The sequence below is a fragment of the Zeus faber genome (genome assembly GCF_960531495.2).
Source record: "Zeus faber genome assembly, chromosome: 9".
Taxonomy (NCBI): domain Eukaryota; kingdom Metazoa; phylum Chordata; class Actinopteri; order Zeiformes; family Zeidae; genus Zeus; species Zeus faber.
This window is the reverse complement of record NC_137197.1, coordinates 9,799,961-9,824,960: the sequence shown is the minus strand read 5'-3', so window position 1 is coordinate 9,824,960 and position 25,000 is coordinate 9,799,961. Positions and strand designations below refer to the sequence as shown.

The 25,000-nt window shown below is 42.2% G+C and overlaps 1 protein-coding gene across 4 annotated transcripts in view; it reads right to left on the bottom strand.

Moving 5' to 3' along the window:
* Positions 1-25,000, bottom strand: part of dscamb (Down syndrome cell adhesion molecule b) — a gene marked incomplete at its 3' end in the record, with an annotated part of 129,591 nt that overhangs the window by 8,296 nt on the left and 96,295 nt on the right. For 2 of the 4 annotated variants that reach the window (XM_080007057.1, XM_080007058.1), the window contains exons 12-30: positions 17,978-18,174; positions 17,755-17,851; positions 17,090-17,218; positions 14,497-14,664; positions 13,864-13,934; positions 12,803-13,046; positions 12,174-12,320; positions 10,380-10,535; positions 9,991-10,124; positions 9,640-9,793; positions 9,317-9,434; positions 8,970-9,136; positions 7,787-7,885; positions 6,201-6,389; positions 4,606-4,896; positions 2,721-2,897; positions 1,991-2,021; positions 1,644-1,759; positions 1,263-1,427 (exon numbers count right to left, since the gene is read on the bottom strand). In XM_080007057.1, the coding sequence (XP_079863183.1) occupies positions 1,263-1,427; positions 1,644-1,759; positions 1,991-2,021; positions 2,721-2,897; positions 4,606-4,896; positions 6,201-6,389; positions 7,787-7,885; positions 8,970-9,136; positions 9,317-9,434; positions 9,640-9,793; positions 9,991-10,124; positions 10,380-10,535; positions 12,174-12,320; positions 12,803-13,046; positions 13,864-13,934; positions 14,497-14,664; positions 17,090-17,218; positions 17,755-17,851; positions 17,978-18,174 (2,850 nt within the window). The remainder of the gene's footprint in view (positions 1-1,262; positions 1,428-1,643; positions 1,760-1,990; positions 2,022-2,720; positions 2,898-4,605; positions 4,897-6,200; positions 6,390-7,786; positions 7,886-8,969; positions 9,137-9,316; positions 9,435-9,639; positions 9,794-9,990; positions 10,125-10,379; positions 10,536-12,173; positions 12,321-12,802; positions 13,047-13,863; positions 13,935-14,496; positions 14,665-17,089; positions 17,219-17,754; positions 17,852-17,977; positions 18,175-25,000) is intronic. The other 2 variants (XM_080007056.1, XM_080007059.1) reach the window with 1 other exon arrangement.

The following is a 25,000-nucleotide window of genomic DNA, read 5'->3' as shown; positions in this document are numbered from 1 at the left end:
TAATAATAATAATAATAATAACAATAATAATCACAAAATATATAAAATTATAAATAAAATATCATATATAATATTTAAATACATTTAGGTAACATTTTGCAAGCTGTGATTAATTATTTATTTCTTTCAAATTGACTCACTGTAGCTCTATAACTATTTATATTTTATGAGTTTGGATGTCTTTGGATTATTACACAGCATAAACATCTCTGTGTTTTCCACAATGCATTGCTTCTCCGGTCGCTTCTATATAAAACTAGTTCCATCAAAATAAAAAGCTATTAGCATTCAATACTGCCTGACATTTGCTGTCTGACATTGTTTTTTTTCCTACCAAATCCTGAGATTACACCATCCAACATAACACATTCCACTTAGCATTAAAATTTCCCAGCCCCATGTGGTAGTCACGGCATTATAATCCATCAAAGGTTTAACCGTCCCCACCCTGAGGCAGAAATAGCATCATACCCAGCCAAACCCAGTCAGACTGATGTTCTATGCATCGCCGGTCCAATCAGAAAGGGGCTTTGATTGGATCCAGGGAACACGAAGAATACGTCTGGTAACCATAGTAGGTCAGAGAGGAGTAATTCCATCAGATGAAAGGCCGGCCGTGTTTAGTCAAACACTGGGCAGAGATAAGGCCGAGTCAGCAAATTGGGTTCAAGCCCCACTGGCCAGGCCAAATTAACCAATCATGTGTGTGTGTGTGTGTGTGTGTGTGTGTGATTGTGTGTGTATGTGTTGTCCCAAATGCTTGGGAACTGGTACTCGTGCTCCCCCGTATGTACTGTAGTGGTGTGCACGTGCATTCTGGGCCAGTTGCCGGGGATGATCAGTGCGAAGACGTGTCAAGGGGAGCCAGAGAGCTCGCTAGTCTTCATTAGTTCTGCTCCTGTAGAGGCCAAACAGCAGGAACCCTATAGGCTGCTATAGGGCTTTGTAATCTGACCGCCAGAAGACTGAGGTTGAAGATGACGCAGGTTAGAAACACTATCTGCCTCACGTGTAATCCAGATGAATGGCCCATGAAACGCTGATGACTACAGTTTGCTTTCAAAAAGTGCTGAGGTCACTCTCGTTTTCGGTGGCCTCCGTCTTGGAGCCACAGAAGTAAGCTGAAGAAACACTGCAATGTGCATAATCATGAAGTAAAAGACATTCAAACTTAATTACTACGACATAGTAACAAAGGGTTAGTATCACAGGACCAAGCTATCATGTTAGTAGAAAAAAGGAAGTAAATGGTGGGCACTGACGGTGATGGGACTCACTGGTTCCAGGCCTGGCGTCGGACACGTCCACCAGGGGTCCGGTGGCCTGGGACAGGGATTGGTAGTGGACCGTGTGTGTCACCGTCGAGGACTTCTGCTTATTGGTCTCGCCGAAGTCGTTGTCCGTCAACAGCACAGTGGATCTGTCGTCTGGGAAAATAATTCAGGGAGGGAATGTGAGGAAGGACAGAGTGGATGGAATGACCATGAAGGGAAAGAGCCATGAGCCAAAGAGTCCAATCAAAGCTGGGCCGGTGTAGAGTGCTACTACAAGCTGAGTAGCCACTGAAGCGATCGATGCTATGATGAAACGATATCGCCGCTAGAACACGTGGATACCATGGGCATACACAGAACGTTCCTTACCGATTGTCTCCATAGTGTCCCTCTCCTCGATGAGGAGCTGTGCTCTGGGGATATCGATGTGCATTCGTAATGTCTGCTGCTGTTTGTTGACCGTGTCTGGAGTGCGGGTGTTCTTACTGCGGGTGGGGGTGGGGACAGGGATCAATGAGAAAAGCTCATCAGATTTTTAGCGGCGTGACTTTGCATAGCACTACCACAATTTCAGCAAACTTGATAATTATTTCGAGGAAGGCAGCCGGGGCAATAACTCCTCTGTGACCTACAGTATATTTGATATTCGGCGATAGGCTCTCGGCCGTATTGTAAATAAGTTGACTGCTCTAAGGGCTGGATTCGAGCGTACGCACCTCATCAGCATTTCTGCCAGGCTCTTGGCATCTGTGAAGTCAGCACAGAGTTAGTTAGCACAAGCACAAGGGGCGATACGATGCAGCAAAACGCAAACTCTGAGACAGTGTTAATCTCGCGCATACACTCACGCACACAAACACACTCAGTGACTGTATGAGGGCGAGTGCTCCGTGTGAGTGAAAAAAATGAGAGTGGAGACGCTTGATCTGAACAGGCGACTGGTGGAGCTCCCTCCTGATAGCTTCTTAATTACAAGAGTGAAGTCAATAGGTTCAATCTTGGCTTCACTCGGTTTAATTGGTCCGGATGCGCTCGAGTGTAACAAGATTTTAATTACGCGACGTTTCCAATGTATCAGTCTGCCCCTACACACACACACACACACACACACACATATACACTCGCGCTTGTGTTGGTGTTTTTGTTTGCTTATCTGCTGGTCCGTCATTAAAATAATAAAACATTTAGGATGAAATTCGTCTTCATTATAATAACCAACAAATAGTTATTTGGTATTAAAACAATGTGGGTGAAATGGCCAGTGTACTATGAATGAAGGAAGAAATTCATGAAAAAGAACCAACGTCAAACATTTTTCCGACCACCGCGGTCAGTCTACTCAACGTCAAACGTATTTACGGCGATTCGGCGAGGAAAGGACGAGGAAGGTCTGCCTTTGCCCCCTCAAACTCAAAACCCAAATCTGTCCTGATGCCACGAACAGACCTCTGAGTCGCTTGAGCCTCTGCTCCCTCCTCCTCCTCTTTAGCACCATCAGCATAATGAAGGCCAGGACGGCGACCACCAGGATGGAGGTGATGGTCACCACCATCTTCAGGCCTCCGCTGCCGGACATGTTGTCTGAGATGGGGTCTCCTGTCTTCAGCAGAGGAGGGATGGTACCTAAACCAGGGACAAACACAGGCATATTAGTTGTAAAGTTGGGGTGACCACATTTTCAACCCCCCAAAGCCTCCCCATTACGGACAGTGCTTGTTTCGTTCACCAAGGACACGGAGAAAAAAAAACTCCATCAAAAATAAAATCTGGGTTTTGGTGCGCCGATCGCAGCTGGGTAGGCACCGTCGATACCCTCCGCGCCCCCCTCTCGGGATGGCATCCTAGGCTGCCGCCTATTTAGGAAGGATAGGATCCTATAGGAAGAGCTGGCCCTGATTTTAATTGTGGGGAAAACCGGGACAATTTGGTAGTTAATGTTGAAAACTGGGCCATTTTACGCAGCTTGAAACCGGGAGAGTCCCGGACCAACTGGGATGTTTGGTCAGCGTACTCCAGTTATTAAATGATCAATATTCTATACATTATTTCATTTAGTAAGAAGCCATGTAATAAAGCAGGATAATACACAGCCAGCCGGTCACTGTCGCAAATTAACACCGGACAGGGCTTTCGGTACTCCGACGCACATTGCCCCTTACTTAAACCCTGACAGCACAAACTAAAAGTTTTATTTGGAGGAGCAGAAAATGATGCCGCTCTGGCTTGAACTGAGCTTCTAATTTCTGAATCATGAGGAGAAGAATGCCGAAACACCTTCTAAAAGAACAGCTTGACTACGCTGATGCTAATGCAATTCATTAAAGCAGGGTTCAGCTCCTCGGTCACCGCAGAGAACAACATAGCGCTAGTAAGCTGAGACGGCTGCACTCGGGATCGCCTGCTGCTTGGGTTGTCCTCAAGCTGAACTAGGAGCGGCACCGGGGTTGATGGAAGGCTGAATACGCACTACATGTCCCCTGGGAAGTTGCTCTGCAGCTGAGCTGATGTATAGAAGTGCGAACACACTCATGGGATTCACAGACGCCGTCACATGCCCGCACGCGCCCTGAGTGGCGGACCCCACTTAATACAGTCCCTCAACGGACACAACGGTGGGTAAAAAGACAGAATGCCCAACGGAGCTCATATAGCGTTAATTGTGTATAGCGGAGATCGCTAGACATCGGCTTTCATTATACCTGCCCACGGTTTTAAAGTCTGCTTTACAAGTTTGTTTGAAACATGCAGTCAAGTTGCATCGCCATGTCCATGTTAATTAGTTCTTCCACCAATGTTGACTTTCTTGTCTACGTTGGTCATGCGTCTCAATACCGGACAAGAAAAGCAAAGCAAAGCAACCGTGCGACATTTTAGGTGAAAGAAAGGACAATAGTTACCTAAAACTAGAAACATAACAACTAGGACTGTTTCATTGAATAGTGACGCAGTGCATTTTAAATACATCTATCACCCAGAGGAACGTCTTTGGTGTCGAACACTTACCTATCTCCTCTATCTCTGCAGTGACCGCAGAAGATACTAGTGAAAGTGGGTGGCAGTGTAATGGACTTGCAGCTGAGTCAGGGACATACACTTCTAGAAAACGACCTTATTCTTTAGGATATGACACGGCAGACTGTGAAGTGGGCCGATCTCTTCCCTTGGTGATGGAGGTGAAAGGACACCCCTGCACACTGAATGCTCGGATGTCATCAGAACCATCCATGAATTTTCCAAAATTCACAGCCGCAATCGCATCGCACTCATCGTAAATAAATCTGAGCGTTTTAGAAGCCATGCATCTGTCGGAGCCCCTCCGACCCAGGCTTACTTCCGTCGGCGTTGAGCGTGGCGAAGGTGATCCTCTTTTCCGCTGAGCCGGCGCTGTTGGTGACCTTCATCTGCAGCTCGTACCAGGTGGCCTCCTGCAGGTTGTACAGGACGTAGCTCTTGGTGAGCGACGTGCGCTGCACCGTGGTCCAGGTGCCCGCGTCCACGGCGCGGTACTCCAGGATGAAGGAGGTGATGGGACAGCCGCCGTTGTTCCAGCCGATGAGGTTGAGCCGCACCCTCGTGGTGTTGATGCTGGTGAAGAGCTCGTGTTCTTTGGCAAATTGGGGTTCTGGGAAGTGATGAGACAGGATAATGGTGGAGGGTGAGATGCTATTCAAAAATAGCCACGCTGTTATTTAGGTTTATTCGGGTGTTGACAACTTTGCACAAGCTTTCAATGTCGTCTAAGTCTAACGTGAATGACTTTTAGGCTCAAACAATTTATTTGACCAATTATACAACTTCATTTCCACTATAACAGATTGCTGTTAATTTAGTAAAAAATATGGAGGTTTTTCTGTTATGTGTGACAAAAAAATGTATGAGTTACATAAAAAAAAACAACTTTTTTTTACCAGTAATGCAGTATTATAATGAGTCACTTATACAATGTGGGTAATACAGTATCATTACAGTTACCATGTCCTGTTACACGGGGTGGGCCGATTGATCGGATGAAACGACTACCCGTTATGAATATTGTGTTTTGTTCGATTAGGATTGTCGTCCGATCGTTTTGATTTTAAATCCGGGATTGGAGAAATCATGGCAACTGCATCGCGTGATCGGATCTCACGTGATAGTACAGCTGCACATACGGTCCCTCCCCTAAGCTATGCAGCAAATCAGCGGCAAGAACTGCTTTTCGGCAATGTTTAACCTCATCTGCACGTGGGAGTGAGTGTAAACAAACATGGACGGAGGAATGTGGCGCAGGGTGAAATGACTCACTGGACGGATCATGGATTATCGCAACATTTGCCGCCTGCTACGACCGAGCCAAACCTGAGTTGCTTTCTGCTTTTTGTTTGCAGATCGCGTTGTAGTGGTCCGCTTTCCCCTCTGGCAAAAATAACATTATTATTATTATTATTATTATTATTATTATTATTATTAATAATAATTTTGGTGAGTAACTTAAAAGTAGTTTAATAAGTTACTTATTACCTTACACAGAGAGTTATATTGTCAAGTAAGGTATTACTTTCAAGTGAAAGTAACAAGTAATATGTCATAAATTAGAGATAAGTGTTCCCAAAATCCCTGACAACGGAATGGAGGAAATTTAATTTAGATGCTTGAAATTATTGGTAGAAAAAAATAATCCACATTAGAAAGTAGATAGAACAATGAAAACGCAAAGAAAAACCTAAAACAACTGAACAAAGTGATTCACAGGTACAGTACGGGGGGATGACTTAACTGAATTCATGATTTAACCAACTCATGCTTAAACATTTTTTATCGTGTCTTACGTTTTTGTTGATCCCTAGGACTCACAACTCAAACCAAGTTGAGAACCACGACAAAACGTCGTCTTTTGAAGTTCGTAGAGAGTGTCAGGCGGTACAGTATATTTGTCGCATTCTGCACCTTTCCCGTGAGTCTTGGCCTCGATGATTTCGCTGATCCGCCCGGGCCCCACTGCATTCTGGGCCGTGAGGGTGAACTTGTACCAGGTGCCGCACTTGAGGTTCTCCAGGCGGTACGAGCGCTCGCTGGGGCTGATGGGGAAACTGCCCCACTGCTCGCTGTTGTCCTCCGAGTACTGGAGGATGTAGCCTGGGTGGGATGAAGGAAGAAGAGAGAGAGAGAGGAAGGAGAAGAGAAGAACACGAGGGAGAAGACGAAACCGAAAGTAGTCCACTCAATTATTGTGGTATTAAGATTTTTTCCGAATGAATAGAAGATAGACAGACAGACAGACAGACAGACAGATACATAAACAATATACTAAAATAAAGGTGATAAATAAATAAAATAAATAAATAAACCTAATAATTAGCTGAAAATTTGGCAATACAATGACTTCATTAAAAGTAAATAACAATAACATAACATTTGACACAATAAACCTACAAATGTATAATAAAGAATAAATATAAACCAAAAGATTTCCAAAAAAATCGATTAAATATCTATCTATTCAATCTATTAAATAAAATCTATTAAATAAACCTCACCTAACAAAACAAAAAAAAAAATGTAACTAATACATAAACAAAACTTAGTATGTAAAAATATAAACACCCAAACACCCTTTGGATGGTGACTTTGAGTCCTGATATTTCCTGTAACTATGAAATCACAATGGATTTCCAAGTTTTGGGGGTTTGTGTTCTCACTCCGCAACCACGAGCCTCACGCAGTGATGTGACCAAGAATCACCGCGGAAACGTCTGATTGTTCTATCTTTGCGATGGAGCACTTTAATCTTCCACTTTAACACACCTAAACTTCCTTGTTACTTTTTTCATCTATCAATTTGATATATATATATATATATATATATATATATATATCTCAAGGAAAGCAATCAGGACTTGCAGCAGATAATGAAAAACAAGAACAGGAGATCCAACATCAGTGTAAAATAGCTGTATAAAAGAAAGCTGTTTGAAAATGCAACAATATACAGTGTGTGGCAACATGTGTGTGTGTATGTGTGTGTGGGGTGGTGGGTGGGTAAGACAGTGACTGAGAAAGTGTCCCCATTACGCACGGTTACACACAGGGCTTTTTTTGCTTTATTCAATTAGAAGAAATAAATCGACAATCAGAACACAGTTTTTATTTGCTTTGTTGGGAAAAAAGATGTCTCTGATCTGAGCTGCGGGGTGACCGCGGAGCCTCGATTCTCAGCGTTATGGTACGGTCCACTTGAGGGGTGTCTGATATCGTATTACAAGATTCTTCCAGGCATGAATATGGGAAAAATATTGCAATGTTTTTGATCACAGGTAAGACGCCTGTATAAATGTTTCGCCCTCCCGACCTGTTGTTTTTACCTCTTTTGGGGGGGTCCAAGTCGTAATTAGGGAGGTCAGACCCCCCCAACCGTAATTTGAACTATGGTGTGTGTGTGTGTGTGTGTGTGTGTGTGTGTGTGTGTGTGTGTGTGTGTGTGTGTGTGTGTGCGTGCATGCGTGTGTGTCTACGTGCACATTGGACACACCGACCTCGAATGGAGCTCCCTCCATTGTCTCCTGGGATCCAAGAAAGCGTGATGGATGTTGTGGTCGTCTTGGTAACAGTAAGGCGTGGCTGGTCGGGAGGGACTGCGGAGATGGAGAAGAAATAAATAGATGAAGTACAGGGAAGTACACAAGAATGTTCACCTGTGTGTACTTTGTTGTTGTTGTGGATGTTCTGGTATCAAGCTTTAAGTGATACTGGGACTTCACTTCATTGATACCAGGACCACAAGGCTTCTCTGGTGGTATTACTTGGAACAATCCGTTCAGGTGATGGAGACAGTCCAGCCTGTTATTTAACTTTTAGCGTTCGATCGTTCATCTCCTCCACTTCGAAACAAACAATAAAATCATCCTTTCTCCGCCAAATCATTTGTCCTTATTAGGGTCAGGAAGCAAAGCGGAGCTGCTTTCAGCCAACAAACCTGTCTTTGTGCTAAGCCCTAATTATACTTTTGAATGTGGTTGATAGGGTGGAAAGGTTTTGTTTTACTGACTTACAAATCTCCTCGGGTGAGTTTTAATTCCACTTAAACAATAGGCAATAGTAATAAAGTAATAGATTAAAAAAAACAAAAAAAAACCACACTGAAGGCAGGCAGGCTAGATAGAAGTAGCGAGGATGGAGTGCTACAGGAGTAAGGACGGGGTCCATCAGCATTCTGGTCATCAGATCTGTTCTCGTTTGTGCGGTCTGGACAGGGGGCCCCCAGGGGTCCTTCAAGAGGTTCCCGGAGGTCCCCGGAAAAATCATTGATGGTTCAACATCACGTCATCATTCATTAATTTACGAGACGTTAGCCCGGTTAGCGAATGTACAATAATGACTGTTTTGACTACCGGCTATGTTTTCTAGCCTAAATATTTGGCAATGTACAGTGAACCAGAAAAAAATTACAATAAAAAATAAAAAAGAACCCTAAAAATTAACAAGAAATATGAACAATTATCATAAAATAAAATAAAATAAAATAAATTTGGCAACGTAAACCTAAAATTGAACAATAGAAAATAACCCCAAACCCCCCAAAAATAATAAACAAGAAGAATTTGGCAATTTACAATGAACAAAAAACAACAACAACAATAAACCTCTGTTTCAACAATTCACATTCTGAGAAAAATAGGGATTAGTGCAACACTGCATATGACTCTAGTCGCCTTTTACCTTGAACCTGAAGGTTGAGCGTGATCTCGTCGGCGCCCCAGTTGTTGCTGGACACACAGCTGTAGTTCCCGGAGTCCTCCGCTTTCACGGTGCGGATGAGGAAACTGCCGTTGCCGTGGACGCTGCGACGTCCGTCCACCAGGACAGGGGTCGGGGTTCCATTAGTACTGGATGGAGAAACATTACATTAGGACATAGAGGCGTAGCAGAATGCCCTAGGAATGGAATAAAGGTAAAATACCACTTGTTAGCTCATAAAGAATAATAATAATAATAATAATAATAATAATAATAATAATAATAATAATAATAATATATGTTATAATTTAAAGAATGGAGTCACTTACTTTCCCTTGAGCCACTTGATGGTGGGGGGAGGGTCTCCCACTGCCTTGCATGGCAGGACGATGTCCTTCATCCATGGCGTGGTCACAGTACCATTGAAGGTCAGAATCCGGGCCGGGGCTTAAAAATGAATATGGACACGTAAATACATCATACCCAAAAACACAGACACACAGACACACACACACACACACACACACACTCACACACACACACACACACACACACACACACACACACACACACACACACACACACACACACACACACACACACACACACACACACACACACACACACACACACACACACACACAGGTCTTACCTTTGGCCAAAGGCTCCACGGTGATCTTCTCGCTGTTGTTGCCGTGTCCGGCGGCGGTCACCGCCACCACCCAGATGCTGTACTGCCTGTTGCGAGCCAAGTTGGGGATCCGGTAGAAATACACATCTGGGGAGGCCTCAAACTCGCTCATCACCTGGAAATGGACAAAAGAGAATCTCCATCTCAGGGGGGGTTTTGGGTTTGGCTTCAGCACTCGTCCCCCTGGAACCAAAGGAGCGGACTGAAGAAGCGCAACCGCGGTCAGAGGCATTCCCGGGTGTGTGAAAGCTGGATTTGAGAAGACGGTGGTGGGTGTGGTAAGAAGGCCTCGGAGGCAGGGTGTTCCCCTACCATGGGATGGAGATTGGAGCAGAAGACGATGTACTTCCTGATGATGCCGTTGAGTTTGAGCGGAGGCAGCCAGGAGACAAACACCACGGAGCTGGTGGAGGCGGCGGCCTTCACCCCCGCTGGAGGGCCTGGCACTGGGGGAGGAAGAGGAATTAGTCGGGAAGAAGAAGTCCCAAATCAGACAGTCAATGTATGTTTATGTTTCTCGTAGTAGTAAGTATACACAGTTACAAATACAAATTTAGTATTCTGTAATTTTGTGAAAAAACAAAAACAAACCTGCTTGGGGTTATCGGTGCGCGACGTTAAATTAACCGGAAAAAAAACCTGGCGTCCGAAGACTTCATCCGTGTGGAAAGCTGATCGTATATACAGGTTAAGCGCCTCACCATCCTCTTTGGTGCGGACGTAGATCTGCTCGCTGCGGACGCCGTCCCCGGCGCGGGTGAAGGCCAGGACCTGGATGCTGTAGTTGGTGTACTTCTCCAGGCCGTCCAGCTCCAGAGACGGCTGTGCGGTGGTCACATTCCTGATCTCTCCCAGCTCTGACGGAGGGGAAACAGGGAAAAATTCTACTTAGAATACAGATTGGTTGAATACTGGTTTATATTTAGAAATCCTAACATATGAACTGTATATATATATATATATATATATATATATATATATATATATATATATATAAACAGAAAATGTATTTTTCTTTATTTAATTTCAAACCACACAAAGAACTCATATTTTGTTCGAGTTTACTGCAAGAGAAACAGGTTGAATTCATCCCATTGGGAATCGGCGATGCCATCAAGCTCATGCATATTAACAAGTGTATAGTTTCAATAGAGAGAAAATATTTTAGATGTGTAATATTTTTGTATATATACTGTTTAAAATACATATTTTGTGTAAAATGATAAAAAGACATTTTAAAAAGTATAAACAATGATGTATGTACTTTTAATATTTTTATATACTGTTTGCAATTTACTAAATTAGGCCGGCTGAAATACTATTTTACTGATACTTACATTGAAGATATTTTAAATGATTTATATTTGTATGTACTGTGTATATACTGTATATAAATATATGCATATGTAAGTATTATTATATGGTTTTTTTTTAAGTACATAACCTTTTGTATGTACTTTTCAGATTTGTACTGACTGTTTGCGTTATTTTGAATGGCTGAATTACTGTTGTGCTGACGAACGCGCGAAGAGGTTAACGCATTCAAAACGACAGATTTGCGGACGTCAAGGCCGGCATGCGTCATGCAGCGTCCGCTGCGGCAGGTCGTAGCCTGCCGCTTATTTTCTTTGCCGGTTCCAGCGCCCGCTCCGCTCTGCCCCGTCCCGGACGGCACGGTCCGCCACTCGGCGCCGAACGCTCTGACTTATTGCGCCGCTGAATTATTGATGGGGACCGGCCAGGAGCTGGGGTCGCTCGGATGGGGCAAATCCGCTTATGATGGGCGACGTTTCGTTTTGAGATGAGGTCGGGGAGGCTTGAGAAATAAGACGAGATACGCATTGAGGCAAACACGAGATTGCGACCTGAGATTCGTCTTCACTTTCGAAGTAAAACATCATTTTTAAGGGAATAAATAGGCCACTGTGTTAGTTACGCTATTCTCGGCGCATAGTTTGAATGCCAATGCCAGCACCACAGCAGCCCCTAGTGGATATGATAAGAAACGAACTGACTACCTAAAAAAATTAAATAATAATAATAATACAAAAATAAATAATAATAATAATAATAATAATAAAAATAACACCAACAACTATATTAATAATTAAATAAATAAATAAATAAATAAATAAACCACAATAAATATATAATAACTGATATGATAAATGATGTCTACACTGCATAACCATTTTTAAGTAGACCAGTAATATGTGCCTTTGTATATTTGTATGTGTGTATTTGTGTGTTTGTGTGTGTTCTCTGTGTGCCTTGATGTGTTTGTATTGCTGTTCCTGTATTTTACTCGGTGTATTGCTATGTGTGCATTACTGAGTGAATTGTCGTGTGTCTATTGCCTCTTTGCATGTATTGCCTTGTGTGCATATTTCTCTGTAAGTATTGCTATGTGTGCAGCGCTGTGTGTGTTCCTGTGTGTGTATTTCTGTGCGTGTGTGTGTGTGTGCGTGTGCGTGTGCGTGTGCGTGTGTGTGTACCTCCGTCTGGCAGGTTGGCCCAGAAGATGACTCTGTAGCCCTGCAGATTTCCATTGAGGGCCTCCCTAGGCAGGGTCATCCAGGACAGGGAGATGACTTCTGGGGACTTGGCCACGGCCAGGACATTTTCAGGGGGACGGGACGGCACTGCCAGGGAAACAGGATCGAAACAGATTGTTTGGATCGTGCTATAATACCATGGAGCTTTCGAATTGAGTTGCATATAAATCACACAGACACACCAATTAACAGCCATGGAGATAACATCAGGATATATTTTGTGCTATTCAATATTATAGTGCAAGGTTAATTCAATAGTCATTATATCAACCCCTACTGGTCTTGATATGCATAGCACTTTGCGCTGAACGTTTATTTTCAGTAAGGTAGTTCAGTAAATGTCCAGTAGATGGTAATCCTTCCACAACAATGACGTTTTGCAAATACCAGCCTCCCAGAATATTTTAGAGTGGGAGTTCCCATCCAACAATGTCTTCAAAACACACAGAAACACAGATAGACACTGAAAAGAAAAAAAGGACCCACCCCTTCTAGTCTCAATCTCCAAATAAGTGCTTCCAACCCCACCCTGTATACAGTGTAAATACATGTTTTCCAGTCCCACTCACCGTCCTCCAGGGTCTTGGTGACCACCTGCTGCGAGGACGGGCCGGTGCCGGCCCTGTTGGCGGCCTGCACCACCACGCTGTACTGGGTGAACTTCTTGAGGTTGTCCAGCAGGACGCTCTCCATGGTGTCCCCCGTGGTGTCCATGTTGATGATGGTGAACTGGTGGTTTCCTCCGGGGCTGTACTCCCTGTAGCCCACCTGGTAGCCGCGGATCACCCCGTTCTGCAGGTGCTTCTGGGGGGGCTGGGGGGATTGAGGAGAATGGTGATATTATTCTTTGTGCCTTTTGATGGGGTGATCTCCACTATAAGATACGGTATGTGTATTGCTTATTCTATAGTTTGACATCTGGAAAGGGAGCCCGTTGTTTCTCTATTTTGGATGAAGGACTTTTTTTCCCAGACTGAGGCCTTTGGTGAGGGGATGCCATTTAGATCTACTAAATATGTACCTTTCAAAACTCGAATAATAATATACAATGATGAAGAAGAATTTCATCATTGTATATTATTTTTGGGCTCGAAAAATATAAACTGTCCATTGTGTTTTACCCCACTGTTCTTACACTGTCCAATGGTCTGACTTAGTTATTTCTTAGGATTGTCATTGCATATATACAGTATATATACTGTATATATTTTTTTTATATACCTGATAATTACAGTATTTCATTAAGCATCAAATTAATATTGTTTATTTTACTTAAAGCAAAGTTATTTGATTTTAAATGATAATAATGTTATATAGTGATGTATTCATTACAGTCATTATTTGTGTAATATAATAATATAATAAAAACTAATATTTCCATTTCCAATCATTTCATGTAAAGAAATGGTTATGAGCTTTCAAATCTTTTTTCAAATCGTTTGTTTATATATATATATATATATATATATATATATATATATATATATATATATATATATATATATATATATAAAAATTTCATTTCTTCAAAAATTCAATTTCCATTACTCACATAATGTGTTTAAAATGTTGATAGACAGTCGTTCTCTTGTTCATTGTTCATTCTCTTGTTCATGGATTACTACTGTACCTTCCAGGTAACTTTGATGGTCTGAGGCGAGGTGGGCTCCAGTGTTACATCTTGTGGGGGCCCATCTGGGGCTGTAAAACACACACACACACACACACACACACACACACACACACACACACACACACACACACACACACACACACACACACACACACACACACACACACACACACACACACACACACACACACACACACACACACACCATCACCATTCAACATCTCAGATTGTCCCCCGTCTAATATGGAGACGTGAAAGAATAAGCGTCAATTTATTAAATTACACTAGGTGGCGCTGCTGAGCCAAGCATTTTTTTTTTTTCTTCGTAATTGTTCAATAATCTACCTCAGCCTTGAACCTTACGCACACATGGATTGAAAACACATTTCATTTGTCTCATTTTCCAATTGGAATATATTTTTTATCTTGGGTTGAATAGGTATGAGTTTTTATCAAAAGACGGTCGGGTACAAACCATGAAAATAATGCTTGATGAGAGAAATCTGGGAAGCAAAAACATTTGTGTGTGGCCTTTTAACAGTTAACCATATTCAAACAAGGATGTACTTTGGACATCTTTTGGAAAACCTTGCGCATTTGACAGTCTGAAAAAAGGTCAGGTTGACTCACCTGCTTCGTCGGTAGTGATGGTGAGCTCGTTGCTGGGGTTGCTGTTGCCGATGATGTTCTTGGCGACCATGCGGATGTTGTAGGTAGAGGAAGGGTGGAGGTCGATGATGGTGGCCTGGTTGAGCTGCGGTGACACATCTTTGGTTACCTGTGCTGATAGCCACGACGCTGGGAAGGGAAAGGGGGGAGGGAGAGGGGGCATTGGCTGTATTAGCACAGAGTAATAATAATAATAATAAAAATAATATAATAATAATAAATAATAAATATAGCTGCAGGCAGCAATACATAGGGTCCAGTTTAGTCGTTTTAGGTACGTATTACATTTTTCCTAGTTTCCATAAAACACACCATAATTTCCTATTGACAGCAATTACAAATTTGAAGCGAGATGACTTTGTTGAGTAGGACGCTTTGTGATATCATCATCCAAACTCGTTATATAATGTGCAGGTTGTGGCTCCGGACATCCATTCGCATCGTGCAAGGTGCGTAGCGTAGACTCCATCGCTCTGTAGTGGTTACAAATTGCACGGGTGTAGGTGTCTGTGTGTTGTCTTACCTGCTGGACGTTGGCGGGGCTTTTCGTTTGATATTTTATCTCTTTTGCCCTTTTTGTCCTTACTTTGTGGGATTTGAGGGAGTTGTAGCATACAAACTGCAGGAGCCCATGTTGCATTTCATGGACTCAGAACGCATCATAAAAAAAAACTAGGCCTCGAAAAACTAGAAATAATCACAGAAAGTCGCCACCGCATCATTACGTCACTCGTCACTCGTCACATTACGTCATTGTTGGCCCACGCGCCATCAAACGGTCACCTGTCCGTCACACTGAGTTATAACAATGAGAAGTTCTGCTTTACAGGCAAACATAGACAGTTGTTTCGAAGCCAGGAGCGTTGCGCTGTGTAGACCGCGTAGTGGCATACCGACTGACCGGGCGAGCTGATTCGGTTTTCAGCGTAAAATTATGAAAATCGTGCTGCGTTTCATAGAACCCGGAAAACTGTAATACGTACCAAACACGACTAAACCGGACTGTGTGCATTGCTGCCTGCAGCTATTTTATTATTGTTATTATTATTATTTATTATTATTATTATTATTATTATTATTATTATTATTATTATTATTATTATTGTTGTTATTGTTATTGTTATTGTTATTGTTATTATTATTATTATTATTATTATTATTATTATTATTATTATCGTTGTTATTATTATTATTATTATTATTATTAATAATAATATTATTTTTTTAGGTTTTTATGTATAGCGGTTGCCAGTGCTGCACTGGCTTATTTATTTAACCCATCACCGTGGACTCACGTCTGGACCATTTCCCGTGGACTTACGTTACTGAAGGTTGTGTCGTTTAATCCTTGGTCCTCATGAACGGCGTTTTAAGAACTACGACGGTTCCTAGATATTGCAGTGCGGACACAAGAGAAAGAGACGGTTCCTTAAAAAGTTCTTAGAACTATGAAAAAGTTCCTGCCAAAGTTCCTGACAAAACACCTGGTTCTGTGAATCGCAGCATGAGTTACAATTTTCCTAGTTCCTATTAGACGCAGCATCAGCTACTGCTGTCTCTTGTTTCGAACAATCGTAAATATTTGGAACACAACCACTATGCAGTCTACACGCAAGTCGCTGTATGCGACACATATAACATTGGATGATGATGTCATAAAGTGCTCCACACCTCAAACTAATCAAGGCGCGCAAGCATTCTTCAGCTTCCAGTAAATTTGCAATGTGTTTTTCACTAATTCCTGCTCCAAATGTACATTGATATTGGTCAAACTTGAACCACAAGATTTCTGAAACCTTCTGGTTCCAACGAGACCATGTCTGTGCATACTGTGGTTGCCGTGTTTCAGGGTGTGTTTTCAGCCTGAAAAATGCAGAGAAGATTAATAATAATAAATATAGAGCAATATATAGCAATGCACAGGGTCCAGTTTAGTCGCTGCAATTAATTCCCTGAATAAGAGTATACAGTTTAATCAAATTAATTGTCAGTAATGGAATACACCCTTATGTTATAATGGCAATACATCTGGCTTTGATGTGCCGTGTCGGGCAATGATGACGAAGTGACAATGCAGTCACTACTCTCTGTGGCCAATTACAATTTTCCGAGTTTCCCTGGAACGCAGCATTGTCTTGATCCAGTGCATTGCCTCGACCCAGTGCACATCCTCTGAAAAGCAACCACTACACACCAATGGAGTCTACACCCTGCAACTCACCAGATGCGAATGCCCCCCCCAGAACCCCCCCCCCCCCCCAACCTCACGGTACCCCAATGTTCTGCGACTTTGGGTAAATTTGTAACGTTTTTCACAAATTCCGGCTCCAAATGTAGATCAATGTGGGTCAAACTTGAACCACAAGATGTCTGAAATGCCCCGGTTCCAACGAGACCTCAACCATGTCCGTGGGTCCAGCGCTTGCTGTCCACCAGACACTTTTAGTCGTAAAAATGCCAAGGAGAAAAATAATAATAAAAATCGGTACAAAAACAATAGGGTTCCAGGCCTGCGGCCAAGACCCCTAATAATAACAACTCTTTTCTCCACTACCTGATTTGTTCTTGCACTCTATGTCGTATCCTGTAATGGGGCTGTTGCCGTCGAACCCCATGGTCCAGCGGAGAGCGATGGTCCGATCTTTGACCTCCCGGATTTCCACCTCCGGTGGATCTGGGGGTTCTGCAAGAGGAGAAAAGTGTGGATGAAAGAAACAGAGAGAGAGAGAGAGAGAGAGAGAGAGAGAGAGAGAGAGAGATGGGGAGTGGGAGAAAGAGAGCGAGAGAGAGAGAGAGATAGAGAGAGAGAGAGAGAGAGAGAGACGGGGAGTGGGAGAAAGAGAAAGAGAGCGAGAATCAGAGAGAGAGAGAGAGAGAGAGAGAGAACAAGCTTTAGAAGCAGTAGCTCCCAGGCCGGCAGAGCTATCGGCATGGCCCCTTCTCTGATTTCCCTGGTGAGAGATTAAAAATAAGACTGCAAACGATCACGACACCCACACTGTGCCGCAAAATAAATGAAAAAAAAAGAAGGAATGAATAAAGGAATTAATAAAAGAGGACACGACAAGTCTCTCAGGTCATTTTGTCTCACCCCAAACCAACCCGCTATGAAAGCAGGTAGCGTCGCACTACAGCTGCAGTGGGAATGTGTGTGTGTGTGTGTGTGTGTGTGCGTGCGTGTGTGTGTGTGTGTGTGTGTGTGTGTGTGGGAGGGCTTACCTTGCACTGTAAGCTGTATGATACCTCGGTCTTCTCCAAAGGAGTTGATGGCATGGCAGGAAAAAAACCCTGAGTCCTCACGCACAGTCGGCATTATCTGCCGAGAGAAAACACACGAGGCTTTGAGGGCACCAACAAAATACAACCAGGCACTGTCTCAGCTACCTTGCAGTGCGCCCCATGTCCGAATTTGCCTATAATGTGGTTAAAAAAATCCACCCACCACCAGCGTGGAGATGACTTCGTCGGCCACCTCCTTGACCGTGACCACGTAGCGGCTGGTCTCAGGGTTGATGATGCGCTCCTCCTTCTCCCAGCGCACCATGATGGGCTTCTCGCCGTGCGCCGTGCAGCTCATCTTCTTCTCCTCGCCCTGCGTGGCCAGCGTGGTGTTGGGGTAGGAGGTGATCATGGCCGGGACTGGGCGGAGAGGAGGAGGAGGAGGAGGAGAGGGGTGGGGATAGACGTTAGTAGCAGCACGACACCAGGCTCTGGTAATCCTCCCATGTCGCCCCTTTCTTCCGGGCTCTCCACCCGCTCACCTCAGACCGTTATGATCGCCCACCGGACGGTACATCGAACTAACCCTTCGCATGCTTTCAAACATTGGTCAGATCCCAAACGACCAACTCAGGACACCTAGTGCCCCCATAGTTGCGTCTATAGAAGTGGTTGATCCCATTTGTGATTCTTCCAGGGGGCTAAAGTCCTATCCAAGTGGAAGACCCATCCCTTTAAGTTCAGGTTACAGCTCGGTTACCTACGGTACCTGCAGTGGCCTCTCCACCGCCTAAGGATCCTGATATCGTTATTCACCAGGGCTGTACTCAACTCAGTTCTTTGCACATTGCCTGTCTCCCTCTCCGACGGTACAGGTATGGAACGGTATGGAACCAAACCGTGCGCGATGGGGGCACGTGACTCTCTCCCCGATCGCCCCCCCCCCCCCCCCCCCCCCCTCCATGCGTCATGCGCAGAAAATACTCGGAATGTGCCTACGATTCGTGTCCGTTCCTCCGTGCCGTGTTTTGTTTGGAGGAGTGGGGCACGGCCCTCCGTGTTTGCGTCTGTGCCCGGACGATTTAAACATATAAAAATATGTTCCCCTTTTTTATAAATTCTCATTGAAATGTAAACCTGTGCATTGCGTAAGCTTATATCTGTTTCATCCTGTTATTGTAATGCACACTGACCGACAAAACAAAACGAACCAAAAAAAAACCCCCCAAAAAAAACGACTGCTCGACTTGAAGAATCTGAGTCGACTTACGTGTTTACGACTGATGATTCGACTCGTCGACTTTCAGGGGGCAGCCCTACTATCCACTTTACAAACTTTGACCAAAGCTACTTGGTGTCGAAGGCTTTGCTGAGGGGTCAGTGAATCACAAATGTGCTTATTTCAGGTGGCTTTGGACAAAAGCGTCTGCTTAAAGTCAAAATGTAATGTGATGTATATTCAGGTGATTTACGGACGAGACAGCAGTTCAAAAGTCCATTTGCTGATATTGGTACACTGAGAACTGCTCTGTAATACAGCGCTGACTGTATATGAAATCTATAAATACATTACCTTTAAATACATTAGAAACGAGTCAAGTTGATTAATAGTCATTTAATAGCTCATCTGCTCCGGAGCATCATTTCCATTATGCTGCGGTTGCCAGACCTACTTCATTCCCAAGCGTCTGTGTCAGCTGTTTCCTCATCTAGGCCACCAGGAATACCTGCTTCGATAGCTTTCACGTACTACTCTCTTTGGAGCAGATATTGTTGTGCGCTATTTTGTTTTTCGTTTTGAAATCAAACAAATCAAATTACAATCTGTAAAATAACAAATTAAAAAAAAACCCCAAAGCAGGAGCCCTTCGACGCTCCTGTAGTCCTCCCTGACAGGCCACACAGAGGACCCCGGCACTCTGGGGACGTCTCCAGCGACATTTACGGTTAAAACTGAGTCCCTACACGGTGCGCCGTCGCCCGCTCCGGTGGAGGCCGGTGAATCGCAACGCGCCTCCTTTCTGAGGTGGACGAGCCGACGCGAGTCAGAGAGAAAGAGAGAGAGAGAGAGAGAGAGAGAGAAGAAGAAGAACAAGAAAGCACTGACTCCTGACTGAACTCCCTTCGGTCTGTGTGTGGAGCCGGTTTGGCTGCACACAGTAACCAAACACCACGCTCATTAGCAACAGATTGGCTGTGTGTTTGTGTGTGTGTGTGTGTGTGTGTGTGTGTGCGTGTGTGTGTGTGTGTGTGTGTGCGCGACTATTTATGGTGATCATCTGTGAGTTAATCATTGAAGATACTCAGTATATTACTTTTTATGCACGTGTATCCTCATGTATACCGTATATCTACCTATAAAGGTATATAAATCTATCTATCTGTGTATGATTACTAGTAGGATTATATGTGGATTTGTATTTTCAGGAAAACGCTAGCCTTGTATTTTATATATTTTATCTATTATAATTATGCAACTTAGTACCTTTTTTATATGCGGTTGAAAATCCAACAGGTTCTAGAGACTGTGATGTATTTGCTAGTCTATGAGAATCGCTACCGCGTTCCAAATTATTATGCAAATTGGATTTAAGTGTCATACACAATTAAACATTGAATTCTTTCTTTTTCAATTCAACTCATGGATGCTATTGCGTCTCAGGGCTCTTTGGATCACTCAGCCCAATTAAAGGAAAACTACTTAAGAAGGACGTTCCACATTGTTTAGCAGGCCACAGGTCTCAAGCAATATGGGAAAGAAAAAGGATCTCTCTGCTGCAGAAAGTGTCAAATAGTGCAATGCCTTGGACAAGGTATGAAAACATTAGATATTTCACGAAAACTCAAGCGTGATCATTGTACTGTGAAGAGATTTGTGGCTGATTCAGAGCACAGACGGGTTGGTGCAGATAAAGGCAAAATGAGGAAGCTTTCTGCCAGACAAATTCATGGGATTAAGAGAGCAGCTGCTAAAATGCCATTACAAAGCAGCAAACAGGTATTTGATGCAGTTGTGCATAAACCTACTATTGGGCCACCCCTAAACAATGCTCACAAGCAGAAACGGTTGCAATGGGCCCAGAAATACATGAAGACAAATTTTCAAACAGTCTTGTTTACTGGCTATTCTGACATCCTGCAAAGAAATTCAAGCAGAAACTCTTCAAAAACGCATAAGTTCAATGGATGCAAGAATTGTGAAGGTGATATCAAAGAAGGGTCCTATGGTAACATGTAACTTGGCCTGTTAAGTTGTTTTTGATTGAAATAGCTTTTGATTTCAGTAAATATGACCTCCTAATGCTGCAAATTCAACAAATGACCAATTTTAGTTCTTTACAGCCTATAAAATGTTTTGAAACTCTGTTGTGCATAATAATTTGGAATAGTGCATTTTGAGTTTTTTACTTTTGAAAAAAATACTGTTATCATTGGGAGGTTTGTTCAATAACATTCGAATTATACCCTAACGGTTGAATTATACTGACTGTCATTTGCATCGACTATTTAGGAAAATCAGAGAAAAACATAATTTGCAAAATAATTTGGAAGGCGGTGTTTTATTATTATTATTATTATTATTATTATTATTATTATTATTATGGGTCCAGGGAGCCCTATTGGAAGCCCTATTGGGAGCCCTATTGTTTTTGCTCAGAACAAATGACCGGTCTGGCATTCAGAAACCGTCAAACCCACAGACACAAAAAATTGGACCTTGTATTCATGGCAGTTCAGACACACCATCGTCCGAGTTTGATCCAGATCGGTCCATTTTTGTGGGAGAAGTTAATAAAAAACTGTGTTTTTCTCATCCTTGAAATGGTCACGTGATAACACTGCAGGCTAGTGATTGGACACAGACAATCGTCACCGCGTCATTGCATCACTGGTCACTTGAAATCACTGCAGACGACTGATTGGACCACTATTGATTGCGTCATTATTATTTCCAGGCCTGATCAAGATGGCGGTGTGCCATAGAGGCCTCGGCCCGAGTCACGTGAATCCCACTTACAGTCGGCAAGATCTTCTAATCATTGGATTATAGTGTTTTAAAATCAAAGTAAAAAAAAAAAGGGAATTTAAGACACAGACTTCTGGACTCCAAGCAGTTTATTGCCCTGTTCGAGCAGAGAGCATATCACACTGGACCACCGCGACATGTGACCACTACGTCATGACGTTCATTGGCCTGTTTCAGGAAAAATGTCATCACCTTGTTGTACAGTACTTGAAGCACTTTTGACGACTGTGTGTGAAAATATCGACACCAAGTAGATCTGCGGCTGCCTGTATTTCCACCTCAGTCGCCCACATTCCAACATATTTCATTTGTGATACTTGAAGACCACATTCCAAAGAGCAGAGTGCTCACGTCTGCTTGAATTTTCTTTCATGTGTTCAACAACAACAACAAGTCAGATAGTGCCCTTAAAAAGCTGTTTCCATCTGCTTTAATAGTTTTTGTTTCACAAGGGTCACCCATTACAATCGCTTTATGTATTCAAACAACATGATTCAAACAATCACAACATTCGAAGCAAAGTTTATTTTTGTTGATATACTGTCAATGGAAGCGATTGAAAACCTGCAAATTGTCACACTCCTTTCATACAGTTATTGGAATATTGACTTATCATGTTTTTGACTTATCACCTTTGAATTCTGTCGGGGGGAGCGGTTGTCTTTGGCATATTTCTTTGCTACCTGATGCTTCACAATATTCACTCACTGGGCGCTGCCGCCGGGTGTCAATAATACTGCATCTGCTTTAAGTCCAGTGATTAAAATTATTGGTTGACTTTCACTGGATGAATGTGCAGGATCAAAAAAAATGCCTATTGACAGATTCAATGTTATTGTCGTTAAGCTACAAAGCTGCTGGGTGAGTCATAGGGCTGGTCTCCAACTCTGCTGCGTGTGAATCAACAAGTGCGCAGCACGATCCCTCCTTAATAATTGCACATGTATTACCAGAAATGATTGATAAGCACGCATCATCATTTAACAGTGATATGTATCAATTGGCACGGCTATTATGTAATGACAAGTCATAGTGATCAACACCAATACAGCCAGTAAACGCCTCAGCATATGTTAGTTTGAATGTTGTATTACAGAGGGTATGTTTTCTTGGCAATTCTGTTGCAATATAATCTCTTCCTGGTACATTCATTTTTGGTTTACCTAGACGTTTTCATGTCCTGACAAAGGATATCATTACATCACAGATGTCACACACGTCACACCGACATGTATACAGCTATTATTTTTATTATTATTGTTATAATCATAATTATATTAATTATGATTATTTTATTGTTATTATTATTATTATTATTATTATTATTATTATTAGTAGTAGTAGTAGTAGTAGTAGTAGTAGTAGTAGTAGTATTATTATCATCATTCTTCTTATTATTTTTATTATTATTATTTTATTATTATCATGATCATCATTTGTATAATTATTATTATTATTATTATTATGAGAGGCATTCTCCTCGTAAAGCATATTAGTTGCATATGTGTGTTTTGTGTATGAATTGTGTATTTTAGTGTGTGATTGTAGAGAGAGAGAGAGAGAGAGAGAGAGAGAGAGAGAGAGAGCATGAATATCTACACTGTGTCAATGTAAAAAGCGATCCGTGTGTATGTGCAAGTGTTACTCTGTGAAAAGGTACTTTAGTGTGTATACTGTATGTATGTGCGTGTGTCTGTGTGTGTGTGTGTGTGTGTGTGTGTGTGTGTCTCTCCGCAAGCTAAGTGGGCGAGCACGGCGACCAGTGAGGACTCTTGTGCTCATGACACATCTCCTCCACGCTACACGATGGAGGAGAGAGAGAGCATGTACCCCTGCAGCGCTGACTATGATCCCTCGCTCGTTCTCTCCCTCCATCTCTCCCTCCATCCATCGCCCTCATCGGGCTCCTACCAGCATCACCATGATTTAATGATGAGAGAGACCACTTTGATTATTCATACACAGCGGACGAGTCCGCCGGCTTTGCTGTGTGTCAGTGTGTTTGTGTGTGTGTCTGTAACACACACACACACACATGGACACACACACACACACGGACACACACACACACACACACACACACACACACACACACACACACACACACACACACACACACACACACACACACACAACGACAAAGGTATGTGCAGAAATGCTGAAATAAAGAGCAAAAGACAGTTGAAATAAAGAGCAAAAGACAGTTATTACACACACACACACACAAACACACACACACACACACACACACAAACACAAGCACATTCAAACTAAGAAACACAAAGCCAAAAAAATGCATTATATTCTTCTTCTTTTGATCGTACCTTTTGAAGAGTGGGGGGGGGGGATGAAATGTTTAATTCACAAAACAAATAGATGTGTTAACAGAGAAAGGTGCACACCTTGTACGGTTATCCCAAAAAAGCCGTATAATTTTACACTGTGCTGCTGATGGTGATATGTAGCTTACTGATTGGTCCAATACTGTTTAAAAAGGCATTCCCTTCATTCAGACCTGGTGCACTGGCTATGAAACCTTTATTTAAATACTACAAAAAAAAAACTATGAAACCGATGAACCATTTATTTATTGCATGTTGAATTTGCATTTATTAATATATCTAACAATTTAATATTTTTATTATAACATTTGTACTTACTAACTACTTTTTTTTATTGATTATGGTCTGTAATGAAACACACCAAACCTCACCAGAAGAAATTCCTAGCATGTGTAAATGTGCCTGGCGGAATGAACACATTCTGATTTCTGATACATTTCTGTTTTTTTATTAATATTATAAATTATTATAATATGATCAAAACCTCCCTAAAAATACACCCTTTTGAAATGGCTTTTACGTAATATCCGAAATTCTCCTTCCTTTTCTCACACTTTCTAATTGACTTTTATCTTTTTGCAAATTTTCCCGCCACTAGTTCCTGTAATCTGGTTTTTATGCATTGCTGTATTTCACTATGTGAATATTTTCATTTTTGATACCTAATCATTTTTGATACCTTTGATAAAAGTGCTATAAAAATGTAAATGTATTATTACTATTATTATTATTATTATTATTATTATTACCATTTTTATTATCATTATTATTATTATTATTATTATTATTATTATTATTATTATTATTATTATTATTATTACTATTATTATTACTATTATTATTATTATTATTATTATTATTATTATTATTATTACTG